Below are 18,772 nucleotides of genomic sequence, written 5' to 3'. Positions count from 1 at the left end.
TCTAATAAGACCCAATTTAAAAATAAAAATGAAAATATCCTTTTAAAAAATCAAAACAATTAAAAAATTTTAAAATTAAAAATAAAAAACAAAAAATAAAGAAAAGCTAGGTTTAATAAAATTAAAAGTTCATCGTTCATTTCATTTGGTCGACTTGACTTGCTGAAAGACGCTGAAGAGCTCCCATCATCGCCGAGCCATCCTCCTGTCGTCACCAAGACCTGTCGAGACTTGCTCCAGTGCTGCCTGTGCCGTCGACCTCCTCGCTCCAACGCTGCCTGTGCCATCGACCTCCTCACTCCAACGCTGCCTGTGCTGTCGACCTCCTCGCTCCAGCACTGCCTGTGCTATCGACATGTGCCCACTGCCGTCGACCTCCTACCTATGCCATCTGTCGGCCTCCTACCTGTGCCGTCCTGCTCCTGCTCTCCTGTAGGTTGCCTTTGACCTCCAACTTCTAACTTCAAGCTCCTTCTCCTGCTCTCCTACAGGGCCGAGTATGCAAAGTTCAAATGCCTTCTCACCTATTGCCAGGCTTGCTCCATAATCAGGAATCCTCCAGGTAAATTCAAATTGTTTTTAATTATTTTTTGTTGTTGCTTAACACAGTGAACAGTGGTGTACAGTGTACAATGTAATATTTTATTTTATTTTTTAAATTCTATAACTTCTAACTTCTAAGTAGGAAGTTCTGTAATGTTTTTAAATTTTAAAAATTTAATGAACACAGTGAATAGTAGACTGTTCACTGTAATTTTTTTTTTTGGTTGTCTATAGCTTTTGTAACGTTTTTAAAGTTTTTAAATTTTAATAATTTAATTCTAGTAGATTTTGTATTGTAAATTTTAATTTACATTATGAGATTTTTTTTTAAAACCCTTCCTGCAAGGCCGAAAAATAAAAAAAATGCAAAATAAATTAAAACACAATAAGCTGCAAGTGTAAAATGGCTAATCACAACAACATAAGCAGCCACAGTGCCACTGACAGTGATAGTGAATATGATCTTCAAATAGAAAGTCCACTTGGATCTGAAATCCCATCAACAATGAATGAAACCCATGGCAGTAGTGCAACTAGTGTTTCTCCCAGTGCAACTGCAACCCCATCAAAGTCATTGGCAGAATATGCAAATGGGACATTTAATCCAAGCAAACCTCTTTTGTTATATGTTACCAAAATGGTTGACTCTTCAACTCAACCAAAACCAGGAAAACAAAGAGGTGGGACATGCCAATGGAAATGCAATGTTTGTGGTTATTCTTGGGTTGGGAGTTATAATCAGATCAAGATGCATCTTTTGGGTGTAGGTGGCAAAGGGGTTCATATATGTACAAAATTAACCTTACTACAAAAATCAGAGCTCTTGAGGATGCAAATGGCAGCAGATGCAAAGGGCACCTTCTCAAGTAAAAATGTCATGGCCCAAGCTTATCAAAATATTGATGAAGCCCCAAGCTCTAAATGAAAGATAAAACAAATGAAAAATATGCCTCCACCATCTCTTGTTGGGACTAAGGGTTCCTGTTCTTGTGCAGTGGGGCCAACTCTTGCAGGGATGTATGGTAAGTTGAACCGTGATGATCCAGATGATTCCCTTGGAAAATTTCTTTTTGCCAATGTCATTCCTTTCCATGTTAGTCATTCTCCTTACTAAAAGGAGATGGTCAAGGCAATTGTAGCAGCAGGACCCTCATATGTGCCCCCAGGGGAAAATAAGTTGAGGACAGTGATATTGGAAAGGCAAGTGGCCAATATTAATGTGCAAAAGGAAAATTTGAGGCAGACATGGGTGAGGGAAAGTTGTTATATCGTTATGGATGAGTGGACAGACATTGACAAACGTCCACTTATCAACATCATAGTTACTTGCCGAGAGGGGCCTTTCTTTCTTAGAGCTATTGATTGTTCTAGAAAGCGCAAAGATGCAACTTCCAATTTGAGCTTCTTCGTGATGCTATAGAGAAGGTTGGATCTACAAGTGTTGTACAGGTTGTCACAGATGCAACAACAGTGTGTAGATTAGTAGCATTAATGATTCAGAGTAAATACATGCATATTTTATGGACCCCTTGTTGTGTGCATGCATTCAAAATAATGCATTGAAAAACATTGGAAAAATTGAGTGGGTATCTAACTTGGTGACAACTGCAAGAAATGTACAGATATTTATTTGTAATCACCATACCTCTTTAGCCATGTACAGGTCTCATGCGAGGAAGGAATTCCTCAAGCCTACTGATACCAGATATGCTAGTTATTTTCTTTTATTAGAGAGGATGTTGAAAGTGCAGTCAGCATTGCAGGCCATGGTTGTGACTCCAAATTGGAACAGATGGGCAGAACCCAAGACAGAGGAAGGAAAGAAAATCAAGATTCAGATATTGGATAATGATTGGTGGACAGATTGTGGTTATTTGGTGTTACTTTTATGTCTTGTAGTTGAGGTCATTCGCTACACTGACACAGATTCTCCTACTTTTGGAGAAATCTATGAGACTTTTGATAGTATGTTGGATCAAGTAAGGGTGGCCATTCGTGAGAAAGATCCTTCCTTAGAGTTCTATACAACCCAAATTCGACCCATTATACAATGTAGGTGGGATCGAATGAATACACCTTTGCACATGGCAGCATATGCATTCAACCCAAAATGGTATGTGGCAAGGACCGGTAGAATTTTTCGCATTGAAGATCCAGAGGTCAAAAAGGGACTTCGAGCTGCCATTACAAAGATGTATAGTTCCGAAGAAGGGAGAACAATTAGGAGACAGTGGATGCATTGTGCAAGTCTCAATGGTCCCTTCAACAAGCATGATGCAAGGGAAGATCACAATGATTTAGGCCAAACTGACCCCATTGGTTGGTGGACCATGCATGGGGATGATGCTCCAGAGATCCAACAACTTGCTATTCGCTTATTGTCTCAGATTGCTAGTTCCTCTGCAACAAAGAGAAATTGGTCCACATATAGCTTCATCCACTCTATAAAGAGGAGTAGACTTTCCTCTAGGAGAGCGAAGAAGTTAGTTGCAGTGCACAGTTCTCTACGTATTGCACATAGGAAGACACCAGAGTATCGGAAGGGTCCGACAACACGATGGGATGTGGATCCAGAGGATAGTGCATGGATAGATGATGAGGATGGACCAGATGAGTTGCAACATGGTTTGGTTGGAGTTCCATTGGTTACTCAAGAGAGTGACTCTAACTCAGATACTGACATTCCCATTGATGGTCCCAATGACTTCATGCAACAGATGGATGGAGAGGACCAATCATTGAGATTGAGTCCTTGATGTGGATTTTATTTTCAGTGCTCATTATGTATTTTTGCTTTTCAGTTTTAACTTTTGAGTTGTGACACTAGATATTGATGACCTAAACCTGATTATTGACTCTTCACTCTTAACTATTTTTGAGTTTGAAACTTTGAGTTATATAAATTTAGTGTTCAAACGTCAGTATCTAGTATATAGTAGACTGTAATATACTAGTATGTTTTGCTTTCAATTTAGATTCTAGAATGATGAATGATGAATTTAATTTTTAAATCAATGTAGATTGTAGAATGATGAATCATATGGATCAATGTATTTGAATATTTCATTATTGAATTTTTTTATCGAATCTCATGGTATAGATGAATAATGAGTATGTCATATGAATGATGTATGTATCAAAATGAATGATGAGGATGGATCAATGTATGTCATTATTAAATTATTGAATTCAATTATGAATTTAAATTTTATGTGTGGATCAAATTTCAATTTTCAATGTATTGGTATCCATATTACTATTGGTCTATTTAATATATATGCTTTCATTATTGAACAATGAATATAAACTTGAATTATATATATACCCCGATGCCCCCCCGCACCCTCGAAATTTCTCGAAAATTTGAGGGTACTCCCACACACCCCCCCTGTGTGTCTCCCCGCACCAGAGTCTTGGTGGAACATTGACTGGAGATTATTCTTCTAACTCAGAAATTAATTCTGCAGTTTATTTACTACGACAAATAATGAATAAAATCATAGCTGCAATTTTATCCATAAAAATATTGCAGAAAATAAAATACTGGAAACCGAGAAATTCCAGCACACACACAATAAAATTGACACAGTTATTTTTGGACAATTGTCCTTGGAAAACCCCAACTTGGGAAAGCCGTTGCAACAAATGAGGGTTTTATTATTAATGTTCAGCAACAATTCTGAGTACAACAATTTAGATGCCCAGCTGGCAATCGAACCTGAAGAAAGCACTAACGAAAATATCGTGAGAATTTTCTCTCACCCCACAACTATTTTCTGCCTCCGAAATAGCTTCCCCAACCTCTGCGCAATCCGTACGCTGGCCCTCTGAAGACTTTGGTCTTCCTTCCTTCGACTCTTCCAGGAATTGAAAATATAATCCCGGAATGTTGCTGCTCTCCTTTTCCACTTGCTACTCACCCTCTGGTTTTATCTTTTCTGCTGAGTTGCTCCTAATGAGAAAATTGAATTGCCTGGGAAACTGATTATTTGCACTGGATGATCTCCATCACCGACTTTCTTTTATAGTCCACTATTGGAGCACCAACGACAAAGATTAAAGTTTAATCAATGGCTAGGATCATTTCTGGGTCGATCCGTGTGAGTTTTAGATGATTCATGCCTTATCTCAATTTATACTGATTAATTAACCATATTCCCTAAGTTTAGACTTAGGAAATATTTAAAAATTGGTTAATAGTCTAATTGAGACGCTTCTAGGTGGAATTTCCAAAAACGATTTCTGGGTTTTGGAGATCTCATGTATTCTAGCCTCTCCACAAAATTTTGTGGCTAGAACACATCTGATGCTACAAAAATTAACACTCCCTCTTAGCGAGGAATGTGTTATAGTGTTGTTGCTTCCTGTAGCAACATTCTGTCTCTGCATCATCTCCTGTTACACTGCTGCTGCCTACCAACTACTGCGCAACTCTAATATACGCTGCATCTGTGCTGCTGTTGACCCTGCCGTACTGCTGCCAACACTACATTTGCACTGCAACTCCCTCTCGTTTATTGTTGCTGCAACTGCAACATCTACAACATCCAAAATAGCCTGTCCCTGCTATTGAAACGAGTTCTCCACAATACCCATATGTTCTCTGAAATATACGAACTTAGCTCTCCGTAGAGCTTTCGTGAGTATACTGCTCTTCTATGGGAACATACTGTAGCTGGACTGCTCCTCGCTGTACACAATCTCTGATGAAGTGACACCGAATATCGATGTGTTTCGACCTGTTATAGCTTCGCACACATCGTTGTGCTAGCTGCCATATACTTTGCTTCTGCAGAGCTCAATGCCACTGACTTTTGCTTCTTGCTACACCACGAAACCATCCCTAATCCAACACTGAAGCAGTACTCAGAGGTACTTTTCCTGTCCACTGAATTGCCTGCCCAATTTGCATCCGTGTACCCACAAAGTCTAACGTCATCCTCTCGAGTATATTTCAATCCATACTCGATTGTGCCTCGAATGTACCTTAGAATATGCCTTGCTACTGCCCAATGTACCCTTTTCGGTTCCACCGTGAACTAAGGGTATTGATTGCGAAGCAAATATCTGGCCTAGCGTTGACCAGATACATGAAAGACCCAATGAGCTGTCTATACAAGGTGGAGTCAACGTCCTTGTCATCTGATGCATATATCTTCTTCCAATTGGTAATCATAGGTGTGGACATGGGTCTGGAATTCTGTATTCTGAACCTCTTCAAAATATCTGTAGCGTATCTTCCTTGCCCAAGGAAGATCTCCCCATCCTTCTGCCACACCTCCAATCTTAGGAAATAGTGCATCAACCCCAAATCCTTCATGTCAAATTCTGCTACTAGGTTCCTCTTGCAATCTTCTATGAGCCCCGGTGATCCTATCAAGAATAGATTATCTACATACAAAACTAGAATGAGGGGCTCATCCTCTACCATCAAATAGTAAAGGTTGGGATCTGCGTCTCTCTTGACGAACCCCATAAGCTGCAAGTAGGTGTCAATTCTACCATACTGTGCCCTGGGAGCCTGCTTGAGCCTGTATAGAGCCTTCTTCAATTTGCAAACACGCGTGCACCTCTCCCAAGTCTCAAAGCCCTCTGGCTATTCTATGTACACTTCCTCCTCTATCACTCTGTTCAAGAAGGTTGTCTTGATGTCCATTTGGTGAATCTGCCATCCCATCTGTGCTGTTAGAGATATAACTGACTGGATAGAAGTGTATTTGGCAACTGGGGTGAAGGTTTCCTCATAATCTATCCCTTCCTTTTGTGCATACTGCTTTGCCACGAACCTAGTCTTGTACTTCTCCACACTGCCGTCTACCACATATTTGATCTTATAGATCCACCTCGAACCTACAACTGATTTGTCTTCTGGCCTAGGCACTACCTCCCAAACATCATTTGTCATGATAGAGCTATACTCTTCTACCATGGCATCTATCCACACCTGATGCTGTGTGGCCTCTTGAAAGTTGGAAGGTTATGCAACCTGAGCTACCAATTCTTGGTGCCTGTCAGGCTGTCTGCGTAGTCTCGTGCTCATCCTAGGAGTTCCAATAAACTCCTCTGCATCCCTTAATGTTCGACGAATCTCTTTGTTGGCTCGACCACTAGTCGTGGGAGGTTCTGCCAGCTCCTACTCATCCTGTCTCTGTTACTCCATCTGCTGAGAACTCCCCGGATTTCTTGCACCTAAGGAAATACTGGTACTGGTCACAGTACTTGACCCTTGTGACTGTCCTCTTGCTTGTCCCACTGGCTGCTCCTGTGGCTGCCCCTACTGCTGGACTAAAGGAGCTTTTGCTGACTGATTTTGATCACTTGCAGGCATCTCACGAGACCTTCTGAAAGCTCGGTCCTCCATGAACTTCACATATCACCTTACTACTATCTTCCTACTGCTAGGAATGTAGATTCTGAATGCCTTTGAGGTTTCACAGTACCCAACAAAAAACCCCTTCTCTGCAGTCTGATCTAGTTTGGTCCTTTTATCATCCGGCACGTGACAATAAACAATGCTGCCAAAAATTTTGAGGTGGCCGACTTCAGACTTCTTCCCCATGAAGACTCGTTCTGGCATTTTTTCCCCAATGCTCTATGAGGAGTCCTGTTCTGAATATACACTACTGCCATACATGCTTCTGCCTTCAGAAATCTGGGCAGATCCTGGTCATATAACATAGCCTTTGCAGCTCCAACGATCGTTTTGTTCTTCTGCTCTGCTACACCATTCTGCTGTGGATTACATGGAGTTGTCCATTCTCTTTTGATGCCTTCCTTTGTATAGAAATTTTTGAAGTCTTTATCAATATACTCTCCACCATTATCCGAGTGAAGTACCTTGATCTTCTTCCCTATCGCATTCTCCATGAGAGATTTAAACTCTTTGAAACGATCAAAGACCTCATCCTTGGTCTTCAAAAAGTAGATCCAGGTTTTCCTGGAATGATCATAAATAAAGGTGACGAAATATTCGGTACTGTTGAGAGCTCTAGTGGACATCGGGCCACAAATATTTGATTGTATAAGTCCTAACACGCCATCAGGTCTGTTGTCACTCCTTGAGAATGTCGCCTTAGCATACTTCCCAAGTACGCACCCTCTGCACACATCATTGTGGTTAGTTCCTAGCTCAGGAACCCCTGTTACGGTTTCTTTGAGCATCCTGAGTGCTCCATGATGTAGATGTCCCATTCTTCTGTGCCATAATTCATTCAACTCCTTCCCACTGCTACTGTTGCTGCCTATCAGTGCCATTGGAGAATCAATTTGTAACCGGTACAACCTGTTACTTCAAACTCCAATTTGTCTTACCTTCTTCCAACTCGGGTGTTTGACATACAATTTCTTCCATATGAAGTCAACATCGTACCCTTTATCTTGTAACTGGGATACTGAAATCAGGTTCATACCCAATCCTGGCACATGCAATACATCTGAAGCACTGGTGCTTGCTCCTAACTCCCCCTGAAAATCTATGGTACCTCTCCTTGCTGGAGTACATTTCATTTTGTTTCCCATAGTAATCTGGAAATCCATCTGCTCCTCTTTGTAGCTAGAGAAATGTTCTCTAACCCCTGTCATGTGAGATGAAGCTCTACTGCCTATGTACTAGACCCCCTGTGAAGCTGATCCTGCTAAGCAAGCAAATTCGTCTTCCAATCTGAAAGACAAATTTGAAGTCCCTGAATGTTACTTTTGTCTATGGCTATACTGGAACACATTTAGTGTGCTATTTCTCTTTTCCTCCCGAGGCAGATTCTGTTCTGTAGCCTGTAGCAAAACTCTCTGCATCCAACCAGTGTTATGCTCAACGAAAATCTGAGCTACAACTACTCCCTCTGACTGCTGGAATCACTAATCTGGGCAATTCGATTTTCCTGCCTCCTTCCAACTGAAAAATTGAACTGTTGCCCTAGCAACTCGAACTGCCTGTTTTGGGCTCTGCGCAGTCTCTCTGGGAATTTCGATTTGTTGCTCCCTCTGAACAACGAAATTCCTTTCTCTGCTTCTGAGCTTTCTGGCTGATCAATTATGCTCTGATACCATGTGAAAATTAATCTATTGCAGCTACTAGAGATTATTCTTCTAATTCAAAAATTAATTCTGCAGTTTATTTACTACAAAAAATATTGAATAAAATCACAACTGCAATTTTCACCATAAAAATACTGCGGAAAATAAAATACTGGAAACTGAGATATTCTAGCACACATAATAAAATTGACATAGTTATTTTCGGACAATTGTCCTTGGAAAACCACAACTTGGGAAAACTGGTGTAGCAGACGAGGGTTTTATTATTAATGTTCAACAACAATTCTAAGTACAATAATTTAGATGCCCAGTTGACAATCTAATCTGAAGAAAATATTGGCAAAAATATTGCGAGAATTTTCTCTCACCCCACAACTATTTTCTGCCTCCGAAATAGCTTCCCCAACCTTTGTGCTGAGATGCCTGCGTGAGCCTCTACGCAGTCCCTACACTAGCCCTTTGAAGATTTCGGCCTTCCTTCGACTTTTCCGGGAATTGAAAATTTTCTCCCGGAATGCTGCTGCTCTCCTCTTCCACTTGCTACTCACCCTCTGGCTCTATCTTCTTTACTGAGCTGCTGCTACTAAGAGAATCGAATTGCCTGGGCAACTGAGTATCTGCACTAGATCATCTCCATCACCACATCGACTTTCTTTTATAATCCACTGTTGGAGCACCAATGGCCAAGATTAAAACGTAATCAATGGCTAGGATCATTTGTGGGTCGATCTGCCTTATCTCAATTAATATTGATTAATTAACCATATTCTCTAAGTTTAGACTTAGAGAATATTTAAAAATTGGTTACTAATCTAATTCAGTCACTTTTAGGCAGAATTTCCATAAAGATTTCTGGGTTTTGGATATCTCATGTATTCTAGCCTCTCCACAAAATTTCGTGCCTAGATATGGACTAGGGCCTTCTCAATCTAGGGCATATGGAATCTAGGAATCAAACATTTCTAGGGTTTCTTTGGAGTGATAAATCCAAACAAACTAGGGAAAATAACCTAACTTACCCTAGGCTTTGAGATCTAGGTTCCCAAATTTTATCGTATGATTAAGGGAAATAAAAATATATCTCTATTCTTTAAATACTTGGAAGAAGGGTTTAGGTTAACAAGGGACAATGAAGCCAATACCAAATTAACTAACTTAGCACATGAACATTCATCCCAAGTAACATAATACTATGACAAAGCAAATAAGCTGACTTCACCATGCATCATCCAAGATCCACCATAAGCATCCATGAAAAAAGATCACATTACATCACAATTACCCCCAAGAAATCATATATTAAGTAATTTCTCTGACTTTCTCAGAATCAAAGATAATGACATTTTTCTATTGAACGTTATTTCCATTCATTCAATATATAGAGCACATCTATATTATCAACGTGTCAGCTCATGTACACATTTTGTCTGAGAAGTTGCTTAGTTATTGTACGATAAATTTTCGTATACAACTCACTGCTCTCTGCAGTACTGCCTGTTGAATGTTTGGAAGTCACTTATAAATGTCGATTGTGACCCATTATTTTCTACTTGTTAACTGCATGTGGTATCTGCTAACATTTTTAGATGGTTGGAACTAAATTAAGCAAGGTCATGGTATCCTGCACTGTGATAATCTTCTTTCAGTTTTGGTAGTTAAATATAAACAAAACATGAATACACATACTGTGTATCTGACTTCTTAACTGTCTTGATTGTAGGAACACACTGGTGCATGGCCGTCTTATATTTGTACACCATATTCTACAATAGGGGCAGCTGCGCAGGCTAATTCACGTTACATAATATCTGGTGTTATCTCTAAAGGACTTGTAAAATTGGAGTGTGTTTTCGGTGATTACAGACTCAGGAATCTTAAGCCAAGTTCATGCCTGATTAGCAAATGCTATCAATGTAGAGGCTTTCAGTCCTCTCTTCCTCTGCATTCAGTAATAGACTGGAAAATAAGCCACAGAAATGGTTTCAAGAACCATAAAAACTGTAAATGGAGAAAACATCGGATTAATGCTGAGCTTGAAATTGCAAATGCAGTAGATGTGATTAATGATTTAGGTTTAGATACCATGACATTCTTTGCGGTGACCGTTATGGTAGTTCCAGCATTCAAGGTCATCAAAGCTAGTCCGGTATGATTTTAACTTGAACATTTATATAGGTTCTGTTTGTTGTGAACTGATGTTATTTCTCCAGACTTTCTTTATGAATCTTTTAATGAATATCCAGTTTTGATGATGGACATTTACAAAATGAACTTATGAGTTTGCAATTCCCTGATTTTGTTTAAACTGGCAAGAACTTGCTTTCATATTCTGAGCTCTGAAACATTTATAAGTTCTAAATATTTAATTGGAAAATGAACAAAAGAAAATCCACTAAGATAAACAACCTGAAATATAACATCTGCTTAATGATGAACAGATAAGACTTCAAGAGAGTTTGCAACATAAGTATAGGGGTGCCTCAGTGAAAGAATGAATAAACTCACTTGAATGAGATGAGATACAAATGAGGGAGATGGTGTATTTATACCATTCCACTAGGGTCAAGGCACTAGACCAAAATACAATAAAATACAAAGAAGGGCAGTAATGAGTGTAACAAGCCACAACTACCCATAAGTTGGTCCATAAATGGCATCAACTACCCAGATAGTGGGCTAGCATGTGGCCAAAACTGAGGATTAGCCAAAATATCTCAAAACTTAAAACCCCCTCTTAAGTTGCACAAGGGGCCATAGAGACAACATTACATCCATAGATTATTGTAGAAGATCACTATACTGTTAGTTTGTGTAGCTTGGACTTGTGGTATAGTCCCAAATTGTGTCTATGAGGCTAAGGAACACATTCTCTCCAATACCCAGAAAATGTTTCACAAGAAAAGAACTTGATTAGAATTAATTAGCCAGTTAATTAATTCTCCTAAATCTAACTTTTATGGAAATGGCTTAATTAATCAGTATTAATTGGGGTAAATCGATTTTCCTCTAGAGACTTCCGGAAAAGTCACTTGAAGGAGTCAAGATGATCTTTAGCCATCGATTGAGATTAGATCATGGTTGTTGATTCATCAACGAGAGATTATAAGAGGAAATCGATGGGCATTTGTATAATACATCAACACACAAAAGATCTGTAATATCCTGGTTATTTAATTTAAGGCAAATTATTAAAAATCTTTACGTGGCACAACTATTTCTTAAATACCATACAAATATGCAAATTTTAACACAATAAGAGTGGCCAATAAATAAATCGAACTTGCAATAAACCCATAAACAAATGGAAACACTGAAGCAACAAACTCAGCATTATTATATTATCAAATTATACATGCCAATACAAACTGGGAAAATAGCTGAGATATGACAAATGCAGCCTCCAAAAGATCTTCTGCAATACCAGACCTGACCTCCAAAATAGAATTGGAACCGATGAACACACTTGTGAATTTTGAGTGAATTCACCAAGGGGAGAGATGGGTTCTCGCCCACTCTCGCTGAATCACCCGAGGGTTTCCGCATGGGGCTACGACTGAAGCTGGGGACTCCAGGTTCTCCAAACCTCTCCATAAGAAAAATACTCAACTCCAAGATGTCTCCAAATGGTCTCCTCATTTATAGATTTGATGGACCCCTCTAGAAACCTTTATTTTATTATTATTTTAATCACTTAGTACATTTTCCCTCCTTTTATTTTAATTAAAATACCTTTTTAATTCAGGAAAATGGTAAATTGGCCACCATCCCTCCTCAAGACACTGAAAGTCACTTCGAGTGATCTCATTTTGTAGATATGTTCATTTCGGTTTCAACAAGCTATTACACTAAGATGTTCTGTCAAGAATTCCTCCTGGGATGCCACCTTAAGCGTAATTAATTGAATTAGGCTCAATAATGACCTCGTTTTATGGGAATTATCATAATGCAACGGAACGAAAAACAAGTTGTATGAAACTGATCCTAATGATGGAATTGTGAAAATTCCTTGAAATGTAGCAACTGGAATTATTTCTCCTAACTGATAAATTAACTATGCAGTTTATTTTGTTTATGACAAAATAGTGAAATATTCACATCGCAATTGCTTTACAAAATAAAATATTGCGGAAGCAAAGATAGGAACTGAGAAATATGCTAGCACACACATAAAATTGATACCATTATTTTGGACAAAAGTCCCCGGAAAAACCAGTGCTGTAGTATAAGGGTTTATTTTATTATTCAGCAACAATAATCTGAGTACAATAATTTGGATGCTCTACTGGAAATCTGATCTTGAGAGCAATACTGGCAAAATTATTGTGAGTTATTTTCATCACCCCATAACTGATTTCAGCCCCCGGATCTACCTCCCCAACCACATGCAAATCCTTCTGCTTTAGCCTCTGCGCAAAGCTTGCACATGCTCTACTGTAGTTTCCTTCAGAAAACTCTGAAATCCACACCTTTGGCTCTCTATGGCTCTGGAACTGACTCACTGGCTCATCTGACCAAAATCTCGACCTCCAGTTGCTTAATCACTAGCTCCTCCAGCTAGATCGAACTGTTCTGTTGCTATGTTTGCACAGTCCTTGCGTAGACCCTCTGGGAATTTTATACTCCCTCTAACTACCTCTTTCGGATCTGGAAGACTTCTTCCAGAAACGCTACTAGCCTCCTCTGCCACCTCTGACACCCACTGCTCGATCTCCTGTCTCATTGTCACTGCTGAATCACCTTCCACTGGAAAATCGGTTTGCCTAGATCACTGAGTATCTGCTATTGGTATATTTCTCCTTCTACCAATCGACCTCCTCTTATAATCTCTAGTTGGGACTCCAACGACCAAGATTAAAACATAATCGATGATTGAGATTATTTCTGGATTGATCTGTGTGAGTTTCTAGATGATTCACACCTTTCTCAATTAATATTGATTAATTAACCACTTTTTCTAAGTTTAGACTTAGAAAATATTTAAAAATAGGTTAATAATCTAATTGAGACACTTCTAGGTGGAATTTCCAAAAACAATTTCTGGGTTATGGAGAACTCCTATGTTTTAGCCTCTCCACAAAGCTTCGAGACTAGAACACCTCCTATGCTACAAAAACTAACACTCCCTGTTAGCGAGGAAGGTGTTCTACTGCTGCACTATTGCTACAATACCCTGTCTCTGTATCACCTATACATTGTTGATGTCTGGCCATTGTGACTCCTTGCCACTGCCCACCAACCGCTGCACAAATCTGATGCTGCATTTGTGTTGCTGTTGACATTGCTTTATTGCTGACACTGCTTTACTGCTGCCAACTCTACATCTGCACTGCAACTCTCTCTCATCTGTTGCTGCTGCAATTGCAACTACTGTAACTGAGAAACATTCAAAATATTCTGTCCCTACTACTGAAATAGGTTCTCAAACATACCCATCTGTTCACTAAAATAGACGAACTTAGCTCTCCCTAGAGCTTTAGTGAGTATATCTGCAACCTTTTGATCTGTGGGAACATACTGTAGCTGGACCACTCCAAGCCGCACACAATCTCCTGATGAAATGACATTGAATATCTTTGTGTTTCGACCTGTCATGAAACATTGGATTTTCAAAGAGCTTGATGCAACTCTGATTATCACAGTATAGACTGGTCGCTTCCATCCTCTACCTAAACAAGCTTACCAACAACTTCCGAAGCCATATACCTTCGCGTGTAACTATGCTCGCTGCCATGTAGTCTACTTCTGCAGATCTCAATGCTACTGGCTTCTGCTTCATACTGCACCAAGAAACCATCCCTTATCCAACGTTGAAGTAGTACCTAGAGGTACTTTTCCTGTCTATTGAAGTGCCTGCCCAATCTGCATCTGTAAACCCACATAATATGACGACATCCCCTTGGGTATATATCAACCCATACTAGATTGTGCTGTGCACATACCTCAAAATGTGCCTCGCTGCTGTCCAGCGTACCCTCTTTGGTTACACCATAAACTAGCTGAGGGCATTAACTGCGAAGCAGATATCTGGTCTAGTGTTGACTAGATACATGAAAGAACCGATGAACTGTCTATACAAGATGGATCAACATCCCTGTCTTCTAATGCATCTATCTTCTTTGAGTTGGTGATCATGGGCATAGACATGGGTCTACAATCATGCATTCTGAATCTCTTCAGAATATCTGTAGCATATCTTCCTTGCCCAAGGAAGATTCCCTGCCCTTTTTCCACACTTCCAATCCTAGGAGATAGTGCATCAACCCCAAATCCTTCATATCAAAATTTGTTGCTAGGTTCCTCTTGCAGTCCTCTATGAGCCCTGATGACCCTGTCAAGAAGAGATCATCCACATACAATACTAGGATGAGTGGCTCACCCTCTACCATCAAATAGTAAAGGTTTGGATCTGCATCACTCTTGATGAATCCCATCTGCTGCAAGTAGCTGTCAATCTGACCATACCATGCCCGGGAGCCTGTTTGAGCCCGTATAGAGCTTTCTTCAATCTACACACATGAGTGCGCCTCTCATGAGTCTCGAAGCCCTCTGGTTGTTCTATGTACACTTCTTCCTCTATCACCCCATTCAAGAATGTTGTCTTGACGTCCATTTGGTGAATCTACCACCCCATTTGAGCTGCTAGGGATATAATTGATCGGATAGAAGTGTATCTGGCAACTGGGGCGAAGGTTTCCTCATAATCTATCCATTCCTTTTGTGCATACCCCTTTGCCATGAACCTAGCTTTTTAATTCTCCACATTGCTGTCTGTTGCATATTTGATCTTATAGATCCACCTTAACCCTACAACTGATTTGTCTTCTAGCCTGGGTACTACCTCCCAAACATCATTCATGATGATAGAGCTGTACTCCTCTACCATGGCATCTATCCACACCTGATGCTGTGCGGATTCCTGAAAGCTAGAAGGTTTTGCAACTTGAGCTACCAATGCTTGGTACTTGTTACGTTGTCTGCGCTCTCTCTTGTTCGTCCTAGGAGCTCCAATAAACTCCTCTACATCTCTCAATGTATGACGAACTTCTCTGCTGGATTGACCATTAGTGTTGGGAGGTTCAACAAGCTCCTTCTCATTCTGTCTTTGTTGTTCTGTCTGTTGTGAACTCACTGGATCTCCTGCACTTGAGGAAATGTTGGTACTAGTTACTGTTCTAGATCCCTGTCACTATCCTATTGGTGGTCCCACAGGCTGCCCCTGCTGCTGGACCATTGGAGCTTCTGTTGGCTGTTTCAGATCACTTGCAGGCATCTCACGAGATCTCTTGAAAGCTTGGTTCTCCATGAACTTTATGTCTCGTCTCACCACAATATTCCTGTTGTTAGGAATGTAGATCCTGTATGCCTTTGAGGTCTCGCTATACCCAACGAGAAACCCCTTCTCTGCAGTCTGATCAAATTTGGTGCACTTCTCATTTGGCACATGACAATAAGCAATACTTCTGAAGATCCTAAAGTGACTAACTTCTGGATTCTTCTCTATGAAGATTCCTTCTGGCTTTTTCTTCCCCAATGCCCTATGAGGAGTTCTGTTTTGAATATACACTGTTGTGTTACATGCCTTTGCCCATAGAAACCTGGGTAAATCCTGGTCATATAACATTGCTTTTGTAGCCTCAACTATAGTTCTGTTTTTCCGCTCCGCTACCCCATTTTGCTGTGGATTATATGGAGTTGTCCACTCTCTTCTGATGCCTTGCTTCGCACAAAAAATTGTGAAGTCTTTATCAATATACTCTCCACCATTATCTGAGCAAAGCACCTTGATCTTCTTCCCTGTCACATTCTCCACGAGAACCTTAAACTCCTTGAAACAATCAAAGACTTCATCCTTGGTCTTCAGGAAGTAGATCCAGGTTTTCCTGGAATGGTCATCAATAAAGGTGACGAAATATTCGGCCCCACTGAGAGCTCTAGTGGACATCGAGCCACAAATATCTAAGTGTATAAGTCCTAACACGCCATCTACTCTGTTGTCACTTCTTGGGAATGCTGCCTTAGCATATTTCCCAAGAATGCACCATCTACATACATCATCGTGTTCCGTTCCAAGTTCTAGAACCCTTGTTACTATCTTCCTAGCATCTTGAGTGCTCCATGATGTAAATGTCCCATTCTCCTATGCCATAGCTCATTCAGTTCCTTCCCATTGCTACTGTCACTGCCTACTAGTGCCATTGGAGAATTGAGCTGAAACCTGTATAATTTGTTGCTTCGAACTCCAATCTATCTCACCTTCTTTCAGCTTGGGTGTTTGACGAACACCCTCTTCCCTACGAAGTGGACATCATATCCCTTACATTGTATTTGGGATACTGAAATTAGGTTCATACCCAATCCTGGCACATGCAGTACATCTGTAGCGCTGGTAATTGCTCCTGACTCCCTTTGAAAATCGATAGTACCTCTCCCCACTGGAGTACGGTTTGTTTTGTTTCTCATTGTAATCTGGAAATCCATCTGCTCCTCATTATAGCTAGAAAAACATTCTCTAATCCCTGTCATGTGAGTTGACGCTCCACTGTCTATATACCAGACACCTTGTGAAGCTGAGCTTGATAAGAAAGTAAATTCCTCCTCCAATTTCAAAAACAGCTCTAGAGCCCCCTAAATATCAAATCGATCCATGGCCACACTAGAGAATTCTGGGTATACTTCAATGTGATATTTCTCTTCTTTTCGGCATTGTATTTGCTACTGCAAACCCTCTGTGCCCAGACTAAGAACCTGCTTGTCGAAATACTGAGTCACTGCTCCCTCTGCCTACTGTAATCACTTCCCTGGATAATTCAAAATTTTCTGCTACCTGCAACTGAAAAATTGAACCCTTGCCCAGCAATTCGCACTGCTTAGCAAGGTACTACACAACCCTAGAAAAATTTCGTTCTGCTGCTCCCTTTGAACAATAAAATTTTCCTCTTTTGACTATGAGCCTTTGGTCTGTCAAATAAGCTCTGATACCATGTGAAAATTCGTTCAAATGCAACAAATGGAATTATTTCTCCTAATTGATAAATTAATTATGCAACTTATTTTGTTTATGAAAAAATAACGAAATATTCACTGCAATTTCTTCACAAAATAAAATTATTGCGGAAGCAAAGATAGGAACTGAGAAATATGCTAGCACACACACATAAAATTGACACCATTATTTTGGACAAAAGTCCGCGGAAAAACCCAACTTGTGAAAACTAGTGCAACAATATAAGGGTTTATTTTATTATGCAACAACAATAATTTGGATACTGTACTGGAAATTTGATCTGAGAGAAATACTGGCAAAATTATTGTGATTATTTTTCCTCACCGCATGGCTGATTTCAGCTCCAGAACCTACCTCTGCAGCCACACACAAATCCTTCTGCGTCAGCCTTTGCGCAGAGCTTGCACAGGCTCTGCTATAGCTGCCTTCAGAAAATTTTGAAATCCACAACTCTGTCTATCTCTGGCTCTAGAACTAACTCACTGGCTCATCTGACTAAAATCGCAGCCTCCAACTGCTGAATCACTAGTTCCTCCAGCTAGATCGAATTATTCTGCTGCTATGTCTGCGTAGTCCTTGCACGAAGCCTCTGGGAATTTCACACCCCCTCTCACTTCCTCTTCCGGATCTGGAAGACTTCTTCCAGAAATGTTGTTGGCCTTCTTTGTGACCTCTGACATCTCTGACACCTACTACTCGATCTCTTGCCTCGATTTTGTTACCGCTCAAACTAGCAGGGGACCTAAGGGGGATCCCTAAAGGGCAAATGCTAGGCCAAGGGCAACAAATGGAGTCTTAGCCCACTGTCACCTCAACTAAGGCTCCCTGACTTTCACCGATGGGAGGAGACCCGATATGTATGGAGTCACTAATGGATGATAAGTGAATGGATATGAGTGACCTAGACCCTTTCCCAAAAGGTTTTAAAGGATGGATCTTGCTTGCTTTTAAAGCAAGGTACTATGTACTTTCTAGGGAAAGGAAGAGGATTTTGGGGTTTAGGTGTATGGGAATAAGCTTTGAAAAGAATTCCTCACACCCTAAAATCATTGCTAGAATTGGTATCCCAAATGGTTCTTGAAGAATGGTCCTTTGAAGGAGCGGGACCACACAAGGCGAAGTGGACCCAGTCTAGGATATGACGAAGGTATGAAACAATCAATGATATTGTTAACCTAGACAAGGGGGGAA

General features: G+C 40.3%; 1 protein-coding gene across 2 annotated transcripts in view; it reads left to right on the top strand.

Annotated features, from left to right (window-relative positions):
* The window catches only part of KEA3 (K+ efflux antiporter 3), a 365,310-nt gene that overhangs the window by 23,060 nt on the left and 323,478 nt on the right, over positions 1-18,772 (top strand). For both annotated transcript variants that reach the window (XM_089415486.1, XM_089415490.1), the window contains exon 2: positions 10,298-10,723. In XM_089415486.1, the coding sequence (XP_089271612.1) occupies positions 10,298-10,723 (426 nt within the window). The remainder of the gene's footprint in view (positions 1-10,297; positions 10,724-18,772) is intronic.

Source organism: Pinus tabuliformis, chromosome 6 (genome assembly GCF_031772625.1).
Source record: "Pinus tabuliformis cultivar Carrire ecotype Pingquan chromosome 6, CPIR1, whole genome shotgun sequence".
Taxonomy (NCBI): Eukaryota; Viridiplantae; Streptophyta; class Pinopsida; order Pinales; family Pinaceae; genus Pinus; species Pinus tabuliformis.
Note: the sequence above shows the minus strand (reverse complement) of the source record. Positions and strands in the feature narration are given on the sequence as shown.